Genomic DNA, 25,173 nt, shown 5'->3' with positions numbered 1-25,173 from the left:
ACGGGTTTCAATCAGGTTTTAGCAATGCAAAACACGATCGTGTGTCACTGGCTCATTTTGGGGTTTGCTGCCTTCATGCCGGAAACGCATTCAATTGTGCATCCTAATTTCGTACAGCTTTTATGCATTTTTTAATTTTTATTTCATGCTCGGATGTGATTTCTCTCCAGTGTGTAGTTTGTAAGCTTTGGGTTTGCCTAGTTGCTGTGTAATCAAATCTTGCGTATCGGCGATGGAGAACAGTCGACTGTTCCGGAATAGAGTGGAAGTATAAACAGTTTTCTCTTTTTTTAGGTTACACTCTCCTTGTACCCACCAGTTAAAATTTCTTTTTTGCTTATGACAGAAGAAGTAACAGATGATTGTTTCATTAAAGAACGTAGGGGAAAAGTTACTGACTTGATATACTAATTCATATACACTTCAGATACACTAATTCAACACACATAATACACAGAACATACCTACAGTACATAATACACAGTGCACAGGTATACTATCCTGAGATTTCTAACAAGCAGAGGCCAGAAGATTCCCAATTGCTCGGCGCATGCTTGGCAAATTAAAATGGTAGATAATCGGATTAAGTATGCAGTTCATAAAGCACAGACACATAACGATGTAATAAACATTATCATCCCAAAATCCTACCAACTTCGCAGACAAGAAATAGATCATCTGAGGGATAAAACATACGACCACACACAGCACGATGAGGGCAAACAGCTTGAATATGCTTTTCTCATCGCGTTTTTCCAGTCTCTTGACAATTTCGGTCGCAGAAGCATCTTTTGCGGTGTTTGTATTGTTGTCACCGGTGTCTTGCGTGGGCCGGGACGGGGCCACGCTTCCGGCTGCACGAGGACCTAAGCATGAATATGCCCCATTTTATTATTGCCATCACTTTTGTCACGAAAGCAGTATCGGTAAAAATTTACTCTCCGCATATACAAATACTATGACAATAAACGAACGACAGGCAGTATAAATGCACATCTCTAAATGTGTACGAACATTTCACAGAAATTTTGCGGATTTCAACCAGTAGTGATGACCTTTGTTACACTGACCTTTTGTGGCCTTTGGTTTTGATCTCCCATTAAGCTTCACCGCAATGATTAAGTAGCTCAGAAGCGCAAATATCGGTGGCATATCGAAACCCAGAAATTCAATAACCAGCGAATACACCGGTTGAGCGGCGTAATTCAACTTGCACTGCAGATAACCGGTGTTATAATACAGCGCATCCAGCAGAATATACGGCGCAATCAAAGCTACCGTGTACATCCACATTGAAACGCATAGCGCCAGTGTAACTCGGTTGGAACGCGTGGCTCGGTAATGTAGCGGCATAAACAGCGACCACAGACGATCCAGACTAACCAGAAAAAGAGCATACCCAGATGCGCTAAAGAACAGCTTCTCCAGAAATAAGTAGTACGGACAGTATGACCTGCTTTTTGCGAACAAGGCGTACCAGACGAATCCCGTCATTTTGAACATGGCTAAACCCAAATCACATATGGAGATATTCAAGAGATAATATGAAAACGGGTTACGAATGGTTGGTTCCTTTAAGAATGCCAAGATAATGAGTACATTATAACACAGTGTACCGATGATAATGGCGCAAGCTGCAGTTACTAAAATGCACACTCGGAGCGGGACGCGTTGTTCGGAATAATGTGTAGATGAATTGAGCGATAAACTGAAATTCCCATACGTCACATTAGAATCCATTGCTGCGTTACGCGTTTAGTGTTTAATTGAGTATTAAAATATTTTTCACTGCATCGACACCCGGCATTATGTAGTTCAACATATCACGGTATTATGTAGTTCAACATATCACGGTATACACCGACCGGACCATTCAACAGCTGCGAGCGATGTCTTTCCTGCCGGCTTCCTGTTTCAATAATGCAAAAATTAATAACAGTTATGTGCTCTTCTATTCGAGCTACTGGCTGCCGCTCGGAGCCCTCCAGCTGTACCGCACATGACCCCGAAAGTTAATTAACCAAAAAGTAGTGCGGCAATCTTTAGGGCAATCATCTTGCGTCACACTAGGGCAGATATCACTATACTTAAGGTTACAGAATTCTGCGTAAATGTTTGGATGAGCAATAAAAACAGCAAAACCGATGTGCAAAAATAGTAAACATATGCCAATGCGCTGTGACGGAAACTGAAAATGTTGAGTTTCCATTCGCTCTAACTTTAATTAAATGTCTCAGCTATGCTTGACCTTTGTGCCAATCCAGTCTTGCGCATTTTTCGATCGGCTCTTTGTATTGAATAAATTCAACCTCAAAATAATGGTACTGTTTCAAAAATTGATAAAAAAAAAATTTTAATTGAATCATTCATTCGGAATATGTTACAAGAGTGATAAAATCTTAAGACTACAACGCGTTGATGGTACAATAGTTGTTTAACGCTTATCACTTTCAAATCTGGATAAGCTTACAAACTGAAACGGCATCAAAATAATATTATGTTTCTTGAGTATATTATGGTGAAATGTATGTATTACAAGAATCGTCTAATCGTACATCGAGCTGGGAACATATTGTATGTGCCACCATGTCACTCTGCAGTGCTCAGCGCTAAATATACCATTTGTGGAATCCGGTAAGCGTTTTTACCGCCAGGTGGAAATGAAACCTGTGAATGTTTAGCGTAAGGGACCACGCGCCAGTGGGCGTTTTGATCAGCAGAACGAAAGGATTTAAATTTCATCATTGGTATTCTCTTGTACAGATACAGAGTCCTCCTACAATCCGCGATGCTCCGCTTTGAAAGACAATAATTTTCCCGAAACGTTCACGAGGCATGTGCTACGCAGTTTTTAAGGAATGAGAGAGAATTTAAATACAGACAATATCGTAGATTATTTTAAAAAGTTAGTAAAGGTGCCGTAACAACAGCAAACAACAAGAGATTCAGTCACCCATATGGACAATGCCAAATCCGTGATACAAACACCGTTTTCTCTAAATGATACGTATTCGAACTTTCATGAACATTTAAAATAATATTAATTATTGATTTCGAACGTTGAACTTATGTTGTCGCTCTTCTTTAAGACTGTATACTGTAACAGCAACAGTCTCGGCAACAGTGTTGTTCATCGAAGAGTCATCATTTTTCTTATGGCTCGCCGCATACTTGGCAAGTTGTAATGGTAGATAATCGGATTGAACACACAGTTCAAATAGCATAAGCACATCGTGGTGTAGTATATGTTGTCATTCCAGAAGTCAGCGAGTTCCGCATACAGAAAATAAATCATTTGTGGTAGGAAGCAGAAAACCACGCAGAGAACGATCAGAGCAAAAAGCTTGTAAACGCTTTTTTCGTCCTGTCTGGCCATGACTTGTTTGACCTCGCCCTGAGACATATCGCCTGTAGTGTGCTGGGTAATATGATCGGTGATGTGTTGTGTAGTTCGGGACGGCGCCACGCTTCCCGGTCTCCCCAGTCCTAAGAAATTTAATTTACAGTACTAGTATATTGATGTGTAACTTATTACAAAAACTTAACAAAATACTGATTTTGTTAAATTTACCCCTTGTTGATTTTTGAACATTTTGATTGTGAACAGCAAACTTTTCAAATACGTTACTAAGTATAACGGTATAATAAACTTTATGATATGTGTCCTTGCACCAAAATGGAAGCTAAATCATAGTACATACCTTTTAAAAGCTTGGTTTTGGAACGTCCGGAAAGTTTTACGGCAATAACAACATAACTCAGTACCACAAATAATGGCGCCGAATCGAAGCCTATAATTTCGATGACCAGAGAATAAGTAGTCTGAGCGGCGTAGTTGAATGTACACAGCAAACTGCCGCGGCTGTAGTACAGCGCATCCATGAGAATATAAGGCGCCACAAGAGCCACAAGAAACACCCACATCGACAAGCACAAGCCCAGAGTCAAACGATTGGAGCGCCTGATTTTGTAATGCAGTGGAAAGAAGAGCGACCACAGACGATCCAGACTAATGAGCATTAAAGCATAACCGGCAGCAATAACAAACAGCTTCTCAAAGAAGTTATAATACGAACAGTAGGGCGTGTTTTGTGGGAACACGATGAACCAGATAAAGCCCGGCATTTTGAATAGCGCTAAACCCAAGTCGCAGATGGAAATGTTCAGGAGGTAAAAGGAAAAAGGGTTGCGGATGCTTGGCTCCTTGATGAAGGCTAACACGATGACAGCGTTATAGCAAACTGTACCGATGATGATCGCGCATACAACCGTGGCCAGAACATGGATTTTTACTGGAAGACGGTCACCTTGAAATGGCGTCGACAAGTTAAAAATCAAGCTTGTATTACCATGAGTTACGTTGACCTCCATGTTTCCCAGATATGACTGAGAAGTCACTCCTGCAGTTTCACACAAGCCTTATTCTCTTATATAATTTTCCTCTTACATGCCGTTAAGGTGATACTATTCCGGATCCCTGGAGCGTGTTACTGTCCAGGCCATCCACGACTGTGTATTTTGCGGCCCATTGAAAACTTCTGCTGAGTATGAGATCCATGGTTACACGGTTTTCAGTCCGAAATTTCTGTAGATATATCCGTTTCTTACCAGAAATGCTTCGAATGACGATCCTGCGGTTCAGGGGACACTTCTCACTAAACAGTGTTGTGTTGTTTGTATGTGGCAAGTTATACTATAGGATCGGCAGAGCGCAATTCTGCTGCCTCCGCTGAAGCCGGCATAAAGTTACCTTTATGTACAATTTCAACTGGTGTATAAGATCTCAAATTACAATCGCCACCGTTTGCTTGTTCGAATAGACAATGAACCTTATTTGACTCGCAAGTCAGAATGATTTATTATTCCATTCACTAGAGGAAGACGCTGCATGATTGTGAAATACTAAGCAGTTCACTGAAAACAGAACCGGGAAAAACCGTGAAATTACCTACAGATACCAAGTACGCAGCACGTGTACAATTTTTCCTCTAGTTGATCGAATTCGGAAGCCAAAAGTGTCGCTCATCCAGGGTCTAATCATTGACAAATTCTGAGTCTGAAACGTATTGTTCATGTGAAAAGGTGACAACAGAAATCCTGATATAATTCCGTTAAAACCATAAGTTACTTGTTGCCGATTGGTCAATTGGGTACAAAATTATTAATGTGCAGTTTTTGCACCCATAAAAATACCATTAATACATAATTATTATACTGTTAGATGGTGGTTGTTTTTGGATACCTACAGCACTTGTTTAAGATGGGTTATCGGTACCATTGGAAACGGTACTCGTATAGAGTAGAGCAGTAAGTATATAAGTAGTTCCAACTAGAGCTTTGGAACTGGAAGAGTTCACGCTGCGTTCTTTGAGGCCACCGGCAAATACGTAGGTTCTCTATGCAAAGCTTAAAAATAGTCAAATTCATTTCTGTTGGCTTATCCCAAGTCAGACTTACAGTCAGCTGGCTGTATTGTAACAACAGCCTATCTGGCTGCTGTTCTAGTGGGGTGGCGATCAGCCTTTACCACGATTATGCGGCTGTTAGGGTGAAAGGTGGCACGGCCGGAAACGATGCTGACCGCTCTTACTGATGTAACACGATTACACAGATGGCTCCGATTGGGATGACGCTGGTTCATCCCAAGCGGTCAAATGCAACAACATAACTTAAGGCATGTTTAATGACAACGGCGTTCAAGAAACGGAGCAAAGTTTAGGGCAAGAGTTTAGGGCAAGTTGATCAAGTTGATGGTGCAAGCTGTAGCAAGCTGAGTACAAGACTGAATTCCAGAAATTCATGAGAAGGAGATCTCGCCGGTAAAGTGAACAGAATTCATAACGCGATGGAATGAATCATAACTGGGTGGTCTTATCGTTCGTACAAATACTATCGCTACAGTATGTAGTATGTACCACCTTACTGTGTTGCGTCCAAATTAAACTGAAGGGGCCTGTTGCTGCCAGACACTGTAAATGCGCGTAACTATAATTTTCACCGGGAAATCGTTCTCAAGGGAACACCACGCACCGCGACGCACGCAACATAATAGCACAAAAGGTTTCTGGATAAGCGCGTAGGCATTAATTTCTACCTAAACGCTAGAACGCGTTTCATCACAATTAAGTATAATTCCAGAAAGGAAACCCAGCGGTAGCGTCCTTTCATAGCAATTTGAGAATTGTGACGATGAATGTGATATATTCTGCATCAGCTATAATCTACTGACAGGTCCCACCAGATTAGGTATAAAATCTGGGTTTCACGGTAGATCATTTCTGGTTGCCGCTGTTTGAATTCGAGACGCGATGAAATCTGTTAACGCGTAGCATATTGTGCACATACTAGTATTTCATACCCCAATCAACAGCCGCTTAATAATGAACAACACGACTTTTATTAACCTGACCATCTTCGCTGCGGACATTCCCGAACCGTCGTCCTACTGGTTGACAGCTTTTTTCGTCGTATACATTCTCGTCAGCCTCTTCGCGAACCTGATGGTCATTTCGGCTTTCTGCATCGAGCCGCGTCTACGTGATCCGTTCAACTATTTCCTCCTGAACCTGAGCATCAGTGACCTCACCAACGCCTTGTTCGCCCAGACCCATCTGGCAGTGTACACGCATTACAATTATTGGCCACTGGGTTATAAGCACTGCACGTTTTGGTTGTTTTTTGATTGGCTGTCGGTCAATGAATCCATATGCATGATGGCCGTGATCAGCGTGGATCGGCTATGGGCCACATTTTGGCCGTTGCATTACCGGCAGCATTTTAACACACGACGGTCCGCGCTGGTGATTTTGGCCAGTTGGATCATCGTTACTGCCGGCATCTTGCCGGGGCAGATGTACGATCGCCTGAACAGTGTGGACCGCTATGGACCGACGGATTGTTATTGGGATTTTGCCGGACCGGTGGCCTGGGCCACACCACTGTACGTAGTGCCCTTTACAGAATGGATTCCAGTCTTCACTACTTTATCATGCTATGGGGCAACGTCCATCCGGCTGTTCGTGCTACCTCGTTTCCGCTCTGCTCCGTCCGCAGGTACGCTGAGTAAGAGGCTATCTCCCGGTGTCAGTACCGAATCTACCGATCGATTCGAAGCAGTGACACTTTCCCTTTGCTGACTATTCATACGATTGCAAAGCAATAGTGGGATAATTCCAGTAAGTGTGTCGCACTTAATTACTGCATCCCCACCAGACAAGCGACCAACAATGATTCAGTGAACATTGGAATATGTTCACCATGCGTGCGCAAATCGTTCCCAGGAATTTTCCTTTAGCAAATGTCAAAAACAAAATTATCGTTAAATGGGCAAATTACGCCAAATTTTGTAATGCAATGCATCGGGAGTGGGCATTATTATCAGCGTATTATGTGAAGCGAGTTCTTTCTGATACAAACGTACACAACTGCTACGATGAAAGCGCTTTGCAGTTTGTAAACGTTTCTTGGTTTAGGATATTAATAAACTCCTCGAATAGGCTTTTTATTTATCAGCATTTGCCGGTAAAAGCAAACTGGACAGCTCTTAACCTTTTATTATTAACTACCGGCACACAATCCACACTACAGTGTAATGGTCATACCGAAGTCTCATCGCATTTCGTTTCAGGCGCTCCCGCCGGCCATCAGCGCCGCATTATTAAAGACCGGCAGGCGTTTGTCATGCTGTGCGCACTTGTCGTCGCCCTGATCATCGGCTGGTTTCCATGGCTGATCTATTCCGCCCTACTGACCTATGACAATTTGCCATTCTCGCAGTTAGGCTTTCTGATTACTTACTGGTTCGGATACACCACCGCGGTGGCCAATCCATTACTCTTGCTGACTTTTAACCGCACTATTCGACGCACTGCACTCTCGTTTATCCGATGCAGGTGGGATAAAAGAGTCTCACCGCAAGCCACGCATACCTCTAGCAAAATTTCCCAAAGAAACTCTATGAACAAGAGCGCAAGCGCAACTCGCTGAAGTACTTTGGACGCCTTTTTGTGTGCATGCAGTACTAGTAAATTTGGTGACTGCTTTACGCTTTGTCTTATTTTCTGTTGTCATTAAGGCTTGCGGAACGAACTTAATTCACGCTGTAGAAGTTGCGACATACCTGTATTTACTGAAACAGTTATGACACCACAATGCAAAAGGTAAACTACCAACACAAAGCAATATTCGTTTTCTCGTTTTGTTATGTAACTTAGGCGCATGCATTCACATGATCCAATTTAAGCTGAACGAAAACAGAAGACATGCAACAGCTTAAATGTTGAAATAATCTAAATAACGTGATTATTTGTTTGGAAAGGTCTGGAAGAGCACCCTGAATCTAATCTCGGCGGATCAAAGAAACAAGAATAAGCGAAGCAGCCTATACAGATACAATATATATAGAGTACAGGCTCATGCGCGGTCGCCAGTACCAGTGGCACCAATCACGGCTCCCAGGGTCTGTCGGCTCTTTTCTTCCTTAGATTACGAATGTTAAGAGGATTAACATCAACAAAAGTATGGACTGCTGCCTAAGTTTAAACGAATAGGGACCATATAATCTGGCGTCACGAATCGGACTTGCATGTTAGGAGGATTTCCGAACGAGCTGCTTCGATTAAACGATTAATTTGGCTTCCTTGGTCTGGATTGGCAGTATGCCGTCTTTCCAGTCTCTTTTCACTTGGCCAGCTGATGGCCAGCTGATCAGTTGCGACTCGATTTACTCTCGCCTGTAACATCACGAACAAGACGTTGACGTTAAGGCTGTTAAGCGTTACAAATTTCCAAAGCTACTTGTGCTTATTACCGTATTAATACTTTTGAAATCAAATCTGGCTGGACCCAGGTCATTTCACTAATTGATATACTATCGCGCAGACTGTGAGTCTTCATCAGGGTCACCAAAACACAGTAAAAACGGCTTTCCGTGCCGTGCATATCATCCTTTTTCATCGAATGATTGCCATTTTTGCTACGGCTCGTCGCATACTGGGCAGGTTTAGATGGTAAATAAGTGGAGTAAAGACGCTATTAGAGTAACATAAGCACATAGTAATATAGTATACGTTGTCATCCCAAAAATTAGCGACTTCCGCGTATAAAAAATATGCCATTTGCGGAATAAAGCAAACTGCAACACACAGAACAATTAAAGCAAAAAGTTTAACTGTGCCCCTCTCGTCCTGTCTAGTGAAGGTCTGTTTGAAGTTGTTTCGGAATTCATCTTTTGCACGTTGCATAGGATGATGACATAAATGGTTTGTACAAGTAGTTCGGGACGTTGTGACATTTTCACTTCCACGCAGCCCTGCGAACCAAATTTTGTAATACGTATTCAAATAGTTATCTGACTGTGAATTACGATACCTCAAGTTTTTCTCGTAAATGCTCATTTTTACTTAGTTTCGATAATTTGTCCAAGCTATAAAAAAAACAAACAAGAGAATTCATCCCTATCATGTACGCTGTACCTCTGGAACGTTTTAGCTCTGCCCGGCCATACAGTTTAACAGTAATGACGAAGTAGCTGAACAGTACAAATAACGGCGGCACGTCAAAGCCGACAATTTCCACAAGCAAAGAATAAATGGGTTGGGCGGTGTAATTCAAGCTGCACTGGTGATAACCGGTGTTATAGTACAGTGCATCCAAGAGGATATACGGCGTTATGAGTATCACGAGACACACCCACATTACAAGACACCAAACCAGAGTTAACCGATTGGATCGTTTGATTCGGTAGTGCAGCGGAAAGAAGAGAGACCAAAGACGATCCAGGCTAATCAGCAATAACGCATAACCGACTGCAATGAAAAACAGCTTTTCCAAAAATAAGTAATACGGACAGTACCCTGGGGTTTCTGGGAAAAGCAGAAACCAGAGAAAGCCCGTCATTTTGAATAGCGCTATACCCAAGTCACATATCGAAATGTTGAGCAAGTAATATGAAAAAGGGCTACGGATGGTGGGTTCCTTAACGAATGCCAAGATGATAACGGCGTTATAACAAACTGTACCAATGATAATGGCCGAGACAACCGCTATTATAATGTACACTTTGATGGGAAGCCGGTGTTCTTGGTAATAAGCAGAGGAGTTAAAGAATAAACTGGTGTTTCCTTGCATCTGTGCCAGGTTGACCTCCATGGTATATAACATGCTGGCGCTGGTTCGATCTTCAGAATGGAATCGACTAATTACCGATCGTTATAGGCACAGTGCCAGCTGCACGCTTATCATCCGTTTTCCTGTCGGAATTCATAAGCTACCATATGGCGTTTACTGACTAAGCTGTGCAATTAGAGAACTGCCAGACTGCGTCCCAAAACCAATCTTTGGTCTCGTAACAGTCGGATTGTTTACGTTGTGCACTTCGAAAGTCCGATCTGTCTGTACGAAGTATCGTCAAGATACCTTGTATTATGATTCATCTGTTCAACTGGCAACGTAAAAGTTCGAATACGTTAAGATCGGCTGACATTATGGCGGAAACGAAAAGGTAGAAACAGAAGTTGTAATACTCACCAAAAAGGTAATGTGAGCTGGATATTGACGGGGCATTTTCTCGGTGATACGGATAATTCACTTACAATGCTTTCCTTCAACATTTTATACTGTATTCTCAATGTTGTACATTGGTGCCTTTATAATACATCGCATTTAAATATAGATATAAATTCGTCGTAAATGAATTAATTACAAGTTGCCATTAACAGGTTTATCCATCCCGAAGCAAGTAGAAACTAATCAGTCATAAACTGGTCATGACGAACAACGAACAACGAAATCTTTATAAGAACATGCTTTAAGAAATTCATTACAGGAGCCATAATAACAGGAAGTTCAGTCTAGTAGACTAGCACGATCGATGCACGAGCTCTTACAGTAGGTATATGAAATCAGCAGGATGAATTGGAACACCTATGCGGTCAAACCCGCGTGATTTTGCAGAAAATACATAGAAAAAATTACAGAGGCCGCGAATAAAAGCAGACTCGGCAACGCTCTTGCTTTGAAGCATTCCGGGTTTCGAAGTTCGGTGAATTTAGGGTACGCCTTCTCAAGTTATAGGCTGAAGCAAAATGTCGAATCGAATCACCTGTATTTGGTTAGGATGGATTATCTCTTGCCCGTCCCGAGCCACTTAACACTCGCCCTCGTCCATGTGCCTGAGAGGCACATTTAATCACTCAGAAATTCAGGGAACGTTACACTGGCAGTTGACTTCTTCCTACCTAGCTTGAATTCCTCAGAAAATTGGTTTGCATTTTACTTATTCAAACATTTAGTAAAAATAAATGACCTGAAAACTTTAAAACTACGAATTCCAACCGCTTCCGGTTGGTGAACAAATGGTAGCCTCCCAGTGTGGCAGCGTGATTTGGCTTTGCTGCCAATTTTTCTTGCGAAGTCCTCCCTTCTTTCAAATTCAGTTTACCAGATTAAAAGTAACTCTTTCTACTTGCGTGCTTAATAAAAACGAAGAACAAAGTGTAGAAAACAGTTTGGATGAATATCAGACCGTTCTACACCATATTAGGACAAATCCATGGGCTGCGCCTGCGCGGCACACAACAAAACTCCGTGTAATTAAACCATAGACGAGTGCGAGTGTTAAGAATGAGCAATTTAGCAACTAATCTGGGTCTGACGTTTCCGGTGCCGTCCTGATAGCTTCACAATCATACTACGCAAATCTTTTACGCCAATGCACAAAATTACTGGATCGACCGCTGTCTCGGTTTCGACCAACCAGTGTGCATACTGAAATATTTCAGCCGGGAATTTAAAACTGCTAAAATCTTCGATCAGGAAAATGAGTATTAGGGGGAACCAACAGATGAACACGGTAACCGTCAACAGAGTCAAAACCGTTAAAGCAGTCCGTTCTTCTTTATTGAGCCAACGCCGGACAGCGGTCGCCTGGTTTCCCTGTTCGGCCCAACCACTCGGTTGACAACGGCTTCGCTTCAGAGTTTTCCACAATAAGTACGGATACGCTCCAATTATAATAAAAACCGGCAGATCGAATGTTGTTACATCGATGACGAACACGTAAATCGGTTGTAGTGACGTGTACTGGCGTCCCTTAGTACACATCGGTACTACTTTACTACTTCTACCCCTACTACTAAGGCTTAGGCTTTACTACAACTCCTACGCGAGTCATGACCGCGACTCCGAGTATCGACTTCTCAGAAATCCCCAGCAGAGAACTTTGACCGCGACTTGCCATTTCGACGTGACCACGCTTCGATGACGTAGTTCAACCTATTGTTCTAGTGTATTAGTCGACCCCATGTTCTCATTAGTCCACGTGTAGTGATGCAGCGGTGTGATTAGTCCACGTGTCCTCAAATGTCTCTTATTGGCTAGAGTTTAGATCCCTATTGTTCTCAGACCCGTACCTGCGCGTACGAAGAGCCAGCACTTGCGGTGCCCAGGGCTATATAAGGCGCTCGTCGCCCACACAAATGTCAAGAGTTGTAATCCCAACAAAAGTAGAGTCTTGTTACTCGATCTGATTAACTTCAGGCTTTTGCTCTGGTTTTCTCTTTCCAAGTGAGGCTGTTCAAACTGACCTCTGGGTGACCTTTCACCTATTGTCAGGGGTCATTCCTCTACTTCGTCGACGTGCATTATCATCTTCGGATAGTCTCGTGACGTAACAGGTTACCCACTTGATCCCACTTGTTTGCCTTGACCTTTCGGTCTCATCATCATCTTCATGCCCTGTAGCGCCAGGTTGATGGATATCTCTTATCGCTTCTGCTAACATCTAGCGTCGGACAGGTAACGTATACTTCTCCGTCGTGTGTGTATTTCTCGTGTTTGCAGGACCCGGACCTCTTCTTCTTTTCCTTTCCTTCTTCATACCAGATCAACGTAATCTTCTACCATCTTCCGTAACAGTTTGAGACAGAGTCGCTCTATCCGACTGGACGTGGTCGGACTAGTGGATACAGCACCCACTTCATTGTGTCAGGTCTTTTAATTCACGTCATGGCGCCCACCGATGGTTCTTATTTTCCCGATGTTACGGAAAATTGTAGATGGTACGTTATTTTGTATTTTCTTTTGTAACTGTAAAACGAAAATTGGTCCAGGTCAGAGTAAGGGTATTGTAATCCCACAAAACTGACCGAGGATCTCTTCCCTCGCCCAAGCCCCCGGGCATCTGTCTCTCATCTTTCTCTCTTCGGGTGAAATAATCCCACTTTCTTTTCTGATCATTTGATCTGGTGTGCCCTTAAGGTACTTGTGTCCTTAAGGCACAGGGTGGCTATAGGGGACCGTACAGCATAGGCCTCCCTTGAAGCGAAAGCTGTACTAATAATTCTAAAACTTAACTGATTATCATTTGATTATTCTGTGTGGTATTCGTGGGCCGACAAGCCGCCAGTGTGTGTGAATTTGCAGCATCATTTTAACAGTGAAATTTGGTTAAAGTAACCGTACAGTAGCCGAAAAACCACAAAGGTTGGCTACGATAAATCAACGATTGGATTTGGACAACTGAAACCTTAAAGGTCAGTTGTGATCTCGTGAAACGAACGGCAATATCAGCAAGGAAACGCTGAGTGGAATTTGTAAGTAAAACGTGCGAAAATTCGCAGAGATTTAGCCGTTCTTTAAATCGAAGCCTTGCAAAACATTGAACTTTCGTATCTGAGTTAGTGGAAAAGCCACTACTCCACGATTTTGAAAATTCTCTTAGTGGAAAAGCCACTACTCTACGATTCTGAAAATTCTCGAGTTAGTGGAAAAGCCACTACTCTACGATTTTGAAAATTCTCGAATTTCGGTAAAATCAACAGAGCGGATATAACCGTCTCGTGTTGTGTTAACGCGGTATCACTGATAGGCGGAATTCAGCCACAGTGTGTAACTAGCGGTAAAATACAGTAAACAGCTGAAACCTGAAAGGTCAGCTGTGGTAAATTGAAACGTAACGAAAGCAAGTTGTACATGCATACTTAAGTGTATGCTGTAACAACGAAATACGAAACCAGCGTTAAGCAGTGCTTTTCGTCTGGTGGGTTCAAACGAAACGGTTCTGTCAGTTGTCCTGTCAGCCCGTGGGTAACACAATCTGGGTGATTCGTCATCCAGTGGGAACTGTGCAGTTTGCTCTTACTTAATCCACTTAGTGGTACGGTATGTAGCAGAAGCACAGAAATACGAAGTAAAGCTTCTGAAACCTTGAAGGTCAGTAGCGTAAACGAAATAATACGAGTAACTTTTGCACGCAAAGGTGCGTGTAAAGCGGTAATACGAAGCGGATCGTTACGATGTACTTAATCCACTTAGTGGTACGGTATTTCTGTAACCGATCGGTGGGTAATACAAACTGGTTGTGTAATCAACCAGTTGGAACAGAGCAACTTTTGCTTACCAAACCCGTTCAAACGGTACGGTATAGCTGCGGTTGTCTGAAACGAAAACAAAAACAGGATGAGTAACATGTCTGATACTGAATTTCAGACAGCGAAAGGTTGGGCTGATCAGCGGATTGATGAGTACAGAAAAAAGGTAAAGGCCAAAATTTCATCAAAACATAATTCAGTTCGGCAATCTCAGAGCACAGCAGTTATGTCAGATGGGCATCTTAATGGTGTCCCGGTAATTAGCGGTAGTTCTGGTGAAAAAGGTACCCCGTGGGTAGATCGGTTGAAAGGTCCATTCACGGGTGTACAAAATTCGAGCCTCCTTTCAAAGTACCCAGTCTGTAGTTGGTCAGTCAACAGTGGCGGTAAATCCATGTAATGTGGTAAACCCGAACTTAACGGTAAATCCACAATTGGTAACTCCGTCGGCGTTAGTGGTAAACCCAAATTTATTGGTAAATCCACAAGCGGTGAAATCAGGCATGTCTTCAGTAATTGCAAATAATGGTTGGAATACATGGCAGTCAGATGTTGTAAGTGCAGGAGCTCATACCCCGAATTCAGTAAGTAATATTGTGGTAACTCCTCAATTGTCAGTCGGAAGCAGCACATCCGCGCAGGAACATATCGAAGATACGTGGGGAAGAAATAAAATTTTCGCACCAATCAGTGGCACTAAACTCACTGATAGTGGTAGTATTGTGAGATGGGACAGTATTCCAAATACGGAAGAAACGGTAAGCAGCCTCCTAATTGATCTCGATAATCAGACCGAGCCGGCACAACGCTCGAGTCAAACTAACTGCGGTAGTTTTGTGAATGAAGATTTATTATCAATTAATGTTGAGAAGGAACAGTTTGTCTCAAATCAGTCATTGCTGTGGCAAATTGTTCACGAAAATGATTTTGAACCACTGCGGTATGAGTTCCTTCAAGAGGTGAGGCAACTCGAACAAAGGTTTCGTAACTCGCACTCTGAGTATGATTTGAGTTCGGCTGTAAGGGAAAACTCAGGAACATTAATACGCAGTTCAAAAGGTTTCATTACTTCGTATCAACAACAGCTTAATGCGCAACAAGAGGTGATAAGATTAAATGGTGTAGTGAGCGGGTTAAATAATAAAAAAGAATCCCTTCAGGCAGAGTTTAATACTGTGATGAATAGTTTGAATAGAGAAAGAGAATTACTCTATGCAGAACTAAATACTGCAAACCAGTATTTGATAGCATCCAGGGCGGATAATGATTTGATGTTTGAAAAAGTGAAAGAAGTATCGAAGAGTAATGTGTTACTTGAAAAATGTAACAAAGAACTCGAACATGATAGAATTGATTTTGTGAAGTTAATGGAAGAGTTTTTGGAAACGGAGTCCGAAAATGAAAAGCAGTTGATGGAAATAGAACAGTTGAAAGTGAGTTTGGCCCAGGAAAAAGAGTTGAGATATAACTCGGATCGCGACCGAGATAGGGCGTTGAAAGAAAGTCAAGACTGGCAGACTTTGTGTCTCCAGAGCGATAGCTGTTTAAACGAAGTTGATTTGAAAATGCAGAATTTGAGGGAATTTATGCGCAAATCTCGGCAGGATATAGTTAATTTGTCAGAACAGCCTAAACAACGCCACGTTATTGGAAAAGTAACTTACGGTGGTGGTGAAAAATGGTTCGGAGCGGACAGACCATTGAGCACAGCGAACACAATATTCAGTCGGCCGCCGGTAGTTGAAAATACCAGGCAGTCAGACTCTTCGGGTAAAAATTCGTTGGAAGCGATGAATGTAAGTAATATCTCGCAGCTAAATTCTGTAAAAACCCCATTTAATGGAAGTACCGGCGCATATCAAGTTTGCGGGGGTGAATTTTCCCCGAACGGTGGTAGTAAAGTTTGCGGGGGTGAAACTCTCCCGGTTGGCCAGTTGGAATCACCTGTGGAAAGGGAGAACGTACCTAAGCAGTACGGAGTACAACCTAATCGGTCAGTACCGGGTATTGAGACCCAGTTCAAGGAAGTAAGATTTCAAGTGGAAAATGATGAAGTAATTGAGCGGATAAATCAGCAAAGGACACAGGTCGGTCATAACGCAGCACAGCACAATAGTGCAGTCGAAGACGGAAATCGTCCGAATCAGGTAAGAAGGTCAAGAAATGACCATGTTTCACAGCAGGTAAATGGACCTGCAGATACTGGTGAATTTTCGGAAATAATGAAACTGATACAGAATGTAAATAAAAATTTTTCTGATCGCAACGAAATAATGAAATTACAATCATACAGTGGTAAAATGAAATCCGGTTCAGTCCGTGAATGGCTCTTACAAGTCGAGCAGTGTCGTACTTGTAATGACTGGAATGATAATATGACATGTCGTCAAGTATTAGCCGCTTTGGAAGGCAATGCAGTTGTGTGGTTTCAAAATTTGGTAAGAGATAAACCAAATAAATCCTGGGAAAATTTTTATAAGAAAGAAATTTTGGAACATTTTAATGACTCGTTCACGTCGCAAGAAATAAGGCGAGAAATGTCAGCTCGAAAATTCAGTGAAAATGATACAGTGGATAGTTATGTGGACAGTTTTATACTGTGGTTTGAAGAATTGAAATTATCGGAGGAAGAGAGAGTCAGTATTTTGTTAGAGGGACTGAACCCGAACAAACTTGATTGGTATGAAAAATTGTTCGTGAGGAAAACTGTTAATCAGCATGAGTTAACTCAAGTAATGCGTGATTTTGAGAAAGTGGAAATCAATTTGGGTCGGAGTTTTACCGTGGCCGAAAACGAGCAGTTTCATAGCGATGAAGACGGCGGTTATCAGGCAGATTTAGAGAACGATTTTCAGGCCGGTTTAGGCAGCAGTCCTCAGGAAATTATTACTTATGCGGATCAGCCAGGAAATAATTTTGAAAACTGCGATATTGAGCAACAGGTTGAGGCAAATAATAATTATCAGGCAGATCCGAGTGCCGTTGAACCGACAGTTATGGGTAATAATTACCAGGAAAACCTTCAACCGGTAATTGATGTAAATTATTCCGATAATGAGCAACAGAATGATGGTTGGTCGTCCGAAAACCAAAACGTGTTGGCAGGTCAAGAGTGTACGGAAAGAAATAGTGTTCAGAATAATATGATCGAATCGAGTTATAATACTAATTCGTTGAGGAAAGGTAAAAAGCGAAATAACGTCGCGGTAAATGTGGACTTATCTCAAGTCCAAGTTTCTAATCTGGATATGCATAAGCCGACGATTGATGCACAAACATGGATGTGTGTGCTCAATGTTAATCACCGGCAGTCCAAGGTCATGATCGATACTGGGGCAAGTATTTCGATAATTCCGCTCAAGTTAGCTCAAAAGATGGGTTTAGCAGTTATGCGGTGCGATGACCATATGGAAGAAATGATGGTAGATTCTGCATATGAAAATTTATGTAAGGTGGAGCCTTTATCTGCATTAATTACGATTCGTGAATTTGGTACGATTTTTGAACATACGTGTACAGTTAGTTCCAAAGTTGATCGTGATCATATCATTTTGGGAATGGATTTCCTTTCTGGGAAACCATTTGCGCTTGATTTTAACACTATGTCTTTGCGTCTTTGTTGCCGAGACGAGGAGCGTCATGCGTATACAAAGCGTACTAGGTATAGGTTTGATGAGATGATTAAATTTCATCACTTTAATCCCGCAGCAGCGCCATACATTTTGGAAACTCCAGCAATCCCGGCGTTATTACGTACGAGGCCTTTGGGGCTTGCACCTTATGCTGAAAATGCTGAATTTGTAACGTATGAAACAGCACATAACATTTTCGCCGACGCACCAAAAGAGTGGAGTCAGGCTGGATTGAATGATGCTAACGTAAGATGGCCGAGAGAGCCAGAATCGTTCGATTTTGATGAAGAAATTCAGAATAATAACCCGCCCATAGATTCGTATGCGATTAATGCTAATTCTGCAAAAATTCGCAAACCTATTGGAAAAACGAAAGTAAATTTTGCTAATAATTTTAAACAGTCGGAAAACGTGAATCAGGGACGGACGCAAGCAAGTTTGCGGGGGTATAAGAATCAGTCTTGGTCGGATAATATTATTAGTCCTCAGTTTTCCGGAAGCAGTGGTCAAGTTTGCGGGGGTATAGCTGGTAGTTCAGCAGGAGCACCGCCCGGTAATTCAGTGACGAAACGTACAGGCAATAACGTGCGAAATTCTCAGTCTAATCAGAATACGAGTACAAAACAGCCAGTTGAGAGGAGAGTTCAAGAATTAACTGTTGGTGGTAAAACGTTGAATATTGTGTCAGTAAACCAGCGTGGCAGCGGTAGCGGAAATTTTCGGAATAATATTGAAGCACAATGTAGAGGTATGCCTCAACGTGTTAAGAGAGATACTAATTTTAAAAATTGGATGACTCCGCGGGTAGATCCGAAATTTAAGGATTATATTCCCTCGTTTGATGAATTTCTTGATATTAAATTCTGGCGTGAACAGCAGAAAATTCAGAAGGATTCGAAGAGTTGGTATCATATGTTTACCCACCCAGAAAAAGCGGATACTAAATTCATAAGAGAAGAAATTAATGATTTTACGGTACGTGATGGTGTGATATATCGTAAAAATGACGCTAGAGCCTCTAACCCGAGACTTTTTGTCCCATTTAACTGGAGAGTGAAACTAATTCAGAGCGTACATTTTGCTATTAAGCACGATAATTTATTGCAAGGTACGACGACTTATCGCTACTTGGTTGAAAACTTTTATTGGTTTGATATGTTGCTACAAATTGATCAAGTAGAACGAGAGTGTGAATTATGTAATCAGATGCGTCAAGGTGCAGCGTTGTCTCAGAATACCGGTAGCAATTATGGTACGCAGTGTGGCGGATCCGAAGTTTTCTAATAGATTTGCGCTATTAGAAGACAACACAGCCGAGTTCGTAAATGGGCAGTTTGTACCGGCTAATGATAGTCAGGACGTTTATATGGGTAAAGCGCCGATCTCAGCGGCAGATCATCGCGCTTTGGTACAGTTAGATGCGAGCAAGTTAGCTAAAGCTAGGAAATTACCGGCAGGAGTAGCTAAGGTTGATTCGTCAAAATTTGCGAATAATAAGCAGAGAAGCGGTAATGTGCGTAAAGAAAAATTCGCGAATAACGTAGCTGGTCAGCAAACGCGAACAGGTATGGGTACTGAAAAACAGAACGGAAATTCTGATAATGAACCGCAGAATGAGATTCCGACATTAGAGGAAACACGGCAAAACCGGCCGAAGCCGATTGCAGAATTTAATAGGATTGAATTGGTGCCACAGAATGAAGTCAGTATTCAGCCTCGGACGAAAGGAATAATTCGGGCGAAAATTAATAAGTCGGATGAGGAAATTGCAGATTGGGTAAGTAAAGGCTTAGTTGAACATGATTTCGAATATTAAGGTAGACGAGTCGGTCAACTTTTATTGTTTGACGGTGTTATCGACGTAAGTGAAAAAGGCTTTTGCCGTATACCTGTTATGAATATGTCGGATGAACGTATAGAATTTGATCAAAATTTTAACCTGGGAAATTTATCGCTCGTTGAAGAAGTTTATAATGTTGACTCGAAAGAATTTAAGGAAAATTATCACGATGCAGTATGTAGTGTAGCTACCACTTGTGAGTGTATGGCTATGAATATTCATAAAATGCCCGATGCTAATATAATTGACGAGGAAACGGAAGAAACTTTTAGTAAAATTAAATTTGGAAATTTAGCGAATGAGGAAGATAAAGCAGATTTTAAGCGGTCAGTGTATAAGGCTAAAGGTGTGTTACCGACTAAGGATAGGCCAGTTGGCTGTTGTACTATTTATGAGCATCCGGTAAATACGGGAGATAGTCCGCCTGTGAAGTCTCCGCCGTATCGCACATCATTGGAAGACCGTAAGTGGTTAAGATCTAAAACTGAAGAGATGATTAAGGACGGAATAATCGAACCTACGAATTCTCCGTGGGGAGTCCGATTTGTATTGTAAAAAAGAAGGATGGGTCACGTAGGTTGACGGTTGATTTTCGTAAATTAAATACTAAATTATTGGGAAGTAGCTATCCGTTACCGAGAGTCGATGATATTTTGAACGCACTTCGAGGTGCTACAGTTTTAGTAAAATTGATTTAAAAGCGGTTTTTGGCAAATTAAGCTTAAGGATGAAGATAAGCAAAAAGCAACTATGGTAGGTGAAGACTTTCAGTATCAGTATGCAGTACTACCTTTCGGGATGAAAGACGCTCCAGCGGCTTTTCAGCGCGCCATGGACCTGTCACTTGTTGGTATTAAATGGAAGAATGCGTTAGTTTTTATTGATGATATTATTTGTTACAGTAAGAATAAAGCACAGCATAAGAAAGATATTGCAGAATTACTGTTACGATTAGAAGAGTGTGGCTGGACTATTAATCCAGAGAAGTGTGAATTTTTTGTTGATAAAATTAGTTTTCTTGGTCATGTTGTTGACAAGGATGGAATTTCGTGTGATCCGGAGAAAACGGAAGCGGTACAGAAGTTCGGTCCGTTCAAGGACAGGAAAGATATTATGCGGTTTTTGGGTATGGTCGGTTACTGCCGACAGTTTATTGACCACTTTCAGGAGAAGGCAGAACCGTTGCAGCGGTTGATTCCTAAAAAAGCGCAATTTAAATGGGGTCAGGAACAGGACGGAGCAATGAAAGCCCTCAAGAAAGCGTTAATGGAAGCCCCGGTACTAGCACGGTTTGATCCGGAAGCTAAAACGAAAATTCATGTAGATGCGAGCAGAATAGCAGTCGGTGCAGTATTGCAGCAGGAAATTAATGGTGAGTGGAAACCGGTAGCATTTTTAAGTAAAGTAATATCTGGTTCGCAGAAGAAAAATTATTTCCCGACAGAACTCGAAGCTTTTGGTTTGGTTTCAGCTTTTAAGAAATGGAAACATTATATTGGTGATAAGTACGTTGAAGTCCACACGGACCATCAAGCGTTAACATTTTTGCATAATTTAAAAGATATGGGTAGTCGCATCGGCCGATGGGCACTCTATCTTCAGCAGTTTAATATTAAGCCAGAGTATGTAAAAGGCAAAGACAACGTTATAGCAGATGCATTATCGCGTAATCCGGGTGATCAGCCGGAACCGGCATCTAATGAGTCGGATGTAGAAGTTGATTATAGGGAAGGTGAACCGTTTAATGGTGATGAGAATTTGCAAAGGCAGTGCGAGAAAGTGAGGTTACGCGAAGCTAAAATTGAGTCTAGTAGATTGCAGTGTATGACTATGGAAGTTAGAGCGTTTACTCCCAATGACCAGAATGGTCCGGCGGGAATTAAGCAGTATATGTTTGTACCACAGGATAAGGCACAGTTTTGGGCAAATGAGCAGTCTAAGGATCCTGCTATTCAGAGGTGGCGTTTAGCAGCTAAAAAGGAAGCTGATGGTATTAAATTAGCACCGTTCGAAACTAAGCAGCTGAAAAAATTAGTTTTAAGACAGGGAGTACTGTATTACCGATATACCATGGACGGCAAAGAATATTTCATGTTTTATGTACCTTTTCAGTGGCGATTGAAATTTCTTCAAGAAAATCACGATAAAGTACATAGTGCACATTTAGGTGTCACTCCGACATTTTTGAGAATGTATAGGCATTTTTATTGGCCTGGTATGAGAATTGATATTGAGAAGTATTGTAAGTCATGTGTGCAGTGTCAGGCGATCAACCCGCAGAACACAGCAACACCCGGTTATATGATGACGAACCCGATCGTAGAACCGCGTTCAGCATGGGCAATTGATATTGCACCAGCGCTCCCTACCAGTAAAAATGAAAATAAGAATATTATTATTGCAGTAGATTATGGGTCAAAATACGTAGTAATGAAAGCTGTGAAAACTATTGAAGCTTTTACGTTAGCGCAATTTTTATATAAAAGAATTTGTATGGTTTTCGGTATGCCGGTCAGTATTACGAGTGACCGTGGTTCAAATTTTATGTCTGAAGTATTTAAGGAATTAATGGCACTTACGGATACTACGCATGTTCCGACTACAGCCGGACATCAGCAAGGCAACGGCCTTGTGGAGAAACGTGTTGGTGAAGCTAAGAAAGCTATCGCTAAGTATATTAATGATAAGGAAACAGATTGGGATTCATTTTTACCCGGTTTGTGTGCAGCTTTTAATAGCAAGGTAGTAAATCGTACTGGATTTTCACCCTTCGAAATAATGTACGGTACTAAGATGCGTCTTCCTATTCATAATTTTATCCCGGAGGTTGATCTCGAAAAGTATCCTATTCCAGCACATGTGTATGTGCAGAAGCTACAGCAGACTTTAGCGGAGTGTTTGGATCTTGTCCATACTAATGAATTGCAGCATAAATTCAGGGATAAAATCAGGTATGATGAAAATAAAATTGCTGTTTAATATAAAGTAGGTGATCAGGTAATGATGCATAAGATTGGTCAAACTAAGGGGAAGAATAATTCTTTATTACCGAAATGGACGGCAGGATACACCATTGAAAAGAAAGTGGATGATGCGCATTATATTGTGACCTCGAATACGCGTGGTAATGTAAAACGTGACAGAGCGCATGTGTCGAGATTGAAGCCCTTTACTTTTCGCGAATTTGCGTCAGAAAATGAGCCCGAGGACAAGGTTGCTAAACCGTTAAAATGTAAAGAAGGTATGGAAGTACAAAGTGAGAGAGTTCTGTTACCAGAACCGACGTTCCCTGAACTTAAGGAAAATGACTTAACACCCGAACAAATTCAGATGCTAGCTCCTAGTCCAGGCGTAATTAATCGTACTAAGAGCGGTAGAATTATTAAGCCTGTTGAAAAATTTGGTATGCAACCGAAAGCGGCAAAACCGGCTAAAGCGAAGAAGAAAACGTAAAGTTTTTAAGAAATATACTTCAGTAGGTTATTACGAAAAATCGCTTGTTGAAACCTATTGACTCGAATATTAGATTGAAATTTGAAATTTGGGTTAGTCCATACGGTGTATGCTGTTATGAGTTGTTAGAAAACGTGGAAACGTAAACCGGCATTTTGGCGACAGTAAAATAAATTTCTGTTAATTAACGTGAAATTAAGCTGATATCAAATTGGCTGTAAAATTTAAGTGATGGAAGAGTGTTTGGGATTGGTGTAATGATGAATGTTGGGTTTTTGAATTTTGAAAAAGCTCAGTTTCTGTCATGAAGCAATGGTAAATCCTATGTGATAATTCTGTGAGGCGGTGTTGTGAGTCGTAGTAAAGGATTGGTCATTATATGAAGTAATTATTATCACAGTAAAATCTGTAGATTTTGAGCTTGCGAAGTACATTGAATAATTTGAATTACTTAAACGGCATTTGTGAGAAACTCACTAATATGGATAATTTTAGAAGAGATTAACTTTTCCAGACAATGGTACGGCAGTATCTCATCGTGTGACTGTCAGTACCAGTTATGACGAAGCGAGAATTTTCAAATATAACATAGCAGGAGTTTTTAGTTCACGTCATGCGCCCAAACGATGGATCTGTTATATAAGTCGTCGGATTAAAAAGGTATCGATATAGTTTACCGAAACGTAATATTTTTAAAGAATTATGCAGTGATCAAATTTAAGGATAATGTTTTGAATATGAACGAGCGGTAAGCAATGCGTATTAAGTATAGTACTTGGCTAAGAGAATTGTTGATATTTATCGAACTACAACGGTGAGCGGAAAATATCTACTATGAATTCTGAAATATCTTTGAAGCTAGAGAAATGCAGTAATTTTCAGCGAATAGAGGATAAGTTATGATTATGAAGACAAAATGCGTACAGCGCAACTTGACGCAAAACTCGTATAAGTGGAAGTTTTGGTAATGTGATGTAATTGAAATATGCGGAATCGATTAATGATTTACGGTTATAACCTCTGAAGAAATGGAAATATGTTGGCTAATACGTAATGACCTTTCGAGTTACAGAAATCTCAGAATCAATAATATAGGCATTATTCTGTTGTATGAACCCGGGAAGTGGACAAATAGTCCCACCCACCCTTAAACCCCGTTTAATTGAAATAGAATACCCAGCAGTATAATTTTTAATAATTTTCGAAGAAGAATTATCGTTGAGCAGAATGAAATATAATTTCCCGAGCTTTTGATCGATAAATTATTGAGGTTTTATCTTTTACCGGATCAATGAACACTTAGGTTTGGTAAATGAAATGTGAATATACAGTATGTTTCGGTTTTAAGAATTGAGAGAAAATCCAACCGATATTGGGCAGTAACGGTGTTGGTGACTCCTGGTGTCACCTTTCCACACCATTCACTAGCCGCAATTTCAGCCGTTTACATTGTGTGATAATTTATGTTACGGAGAGATTTATATCAATTTTTGATAAATGACGAGCAGATTGTCTGAAATATTTAGCCTATGTAAATTGTATGGTTTTGTTGAGAGGAGAAGTCAGAGTTTCGAGAATAAGACAAACTCAGCCGGTATATGATAAAAGGTTCTCAAATAGTTATATCACGGCATGGCACTCCACCATGGTTCTTATTATTAATTATTCGGAATTTTTATGAATCTTTTTGCTGAGAAATGAAAACTTGGTTTCGACACGGTGAATTAGTGACTAAGCGGTGTAGCGGATATGTACATAATTATGACGGTAATTGGTAGTTGTACCGATGTACCTCCACGGTACATATTGTAATAATTATAACATGGTGCTTTTTGATTGTAATGAAGTTTTCCTATGCACAGTAGGTCTTTGATTCACG

At 41.2% G+C, this 25,173-nt stretch overlaps 1 protein-coding gene across 1 annotated transcript; it reads left to right on the top strand.

The window, feature by feature from the left end:
* Positions 1–6,380: 6,380 nt before the first annotated feature.
* Positions 6,381–12,127, top strand: LOC129584222 (5-hydroxytryptamine receptor 2A-like; the record flags this gene model as incomplete). Its single annotated transcript, XM_055476341.1, has 3 exons — positions 6,381–7,053; positions 7,628–7,892; positions 12,073–12,127. Coding segments are annotated over exons 1-3 (993 nt in total), but the record flags the coding sequence as incomplete, so codon positions are not given.
* Between the last annotated feature and the right edge of the window lie 13,046 nt (positions 12,128–25,173).

Source organism: Paramacrobiotus metropolitanus, unplaced genomic scaffold (genome assembly GCF_019649055.1).
Source record: "Paramacrobiotus metropolitanus isolate TYO unplaced genomic scaffold, Prichtersi_v1.0 Parri_scaffold0000013, whole genome shotgun sequence".
Taxonomy (NCBI): domain Eukaryota; kingdom Metazoa; phylum Tardigrada; class Eutardigrada; order Parachela; family Macrobiotidae; genus Paramacrobiotus; species Paramacrobiotus metropolitanus.
This window is presented reverse-complemented; position numbering and strand designations above follow the sequence as displayed.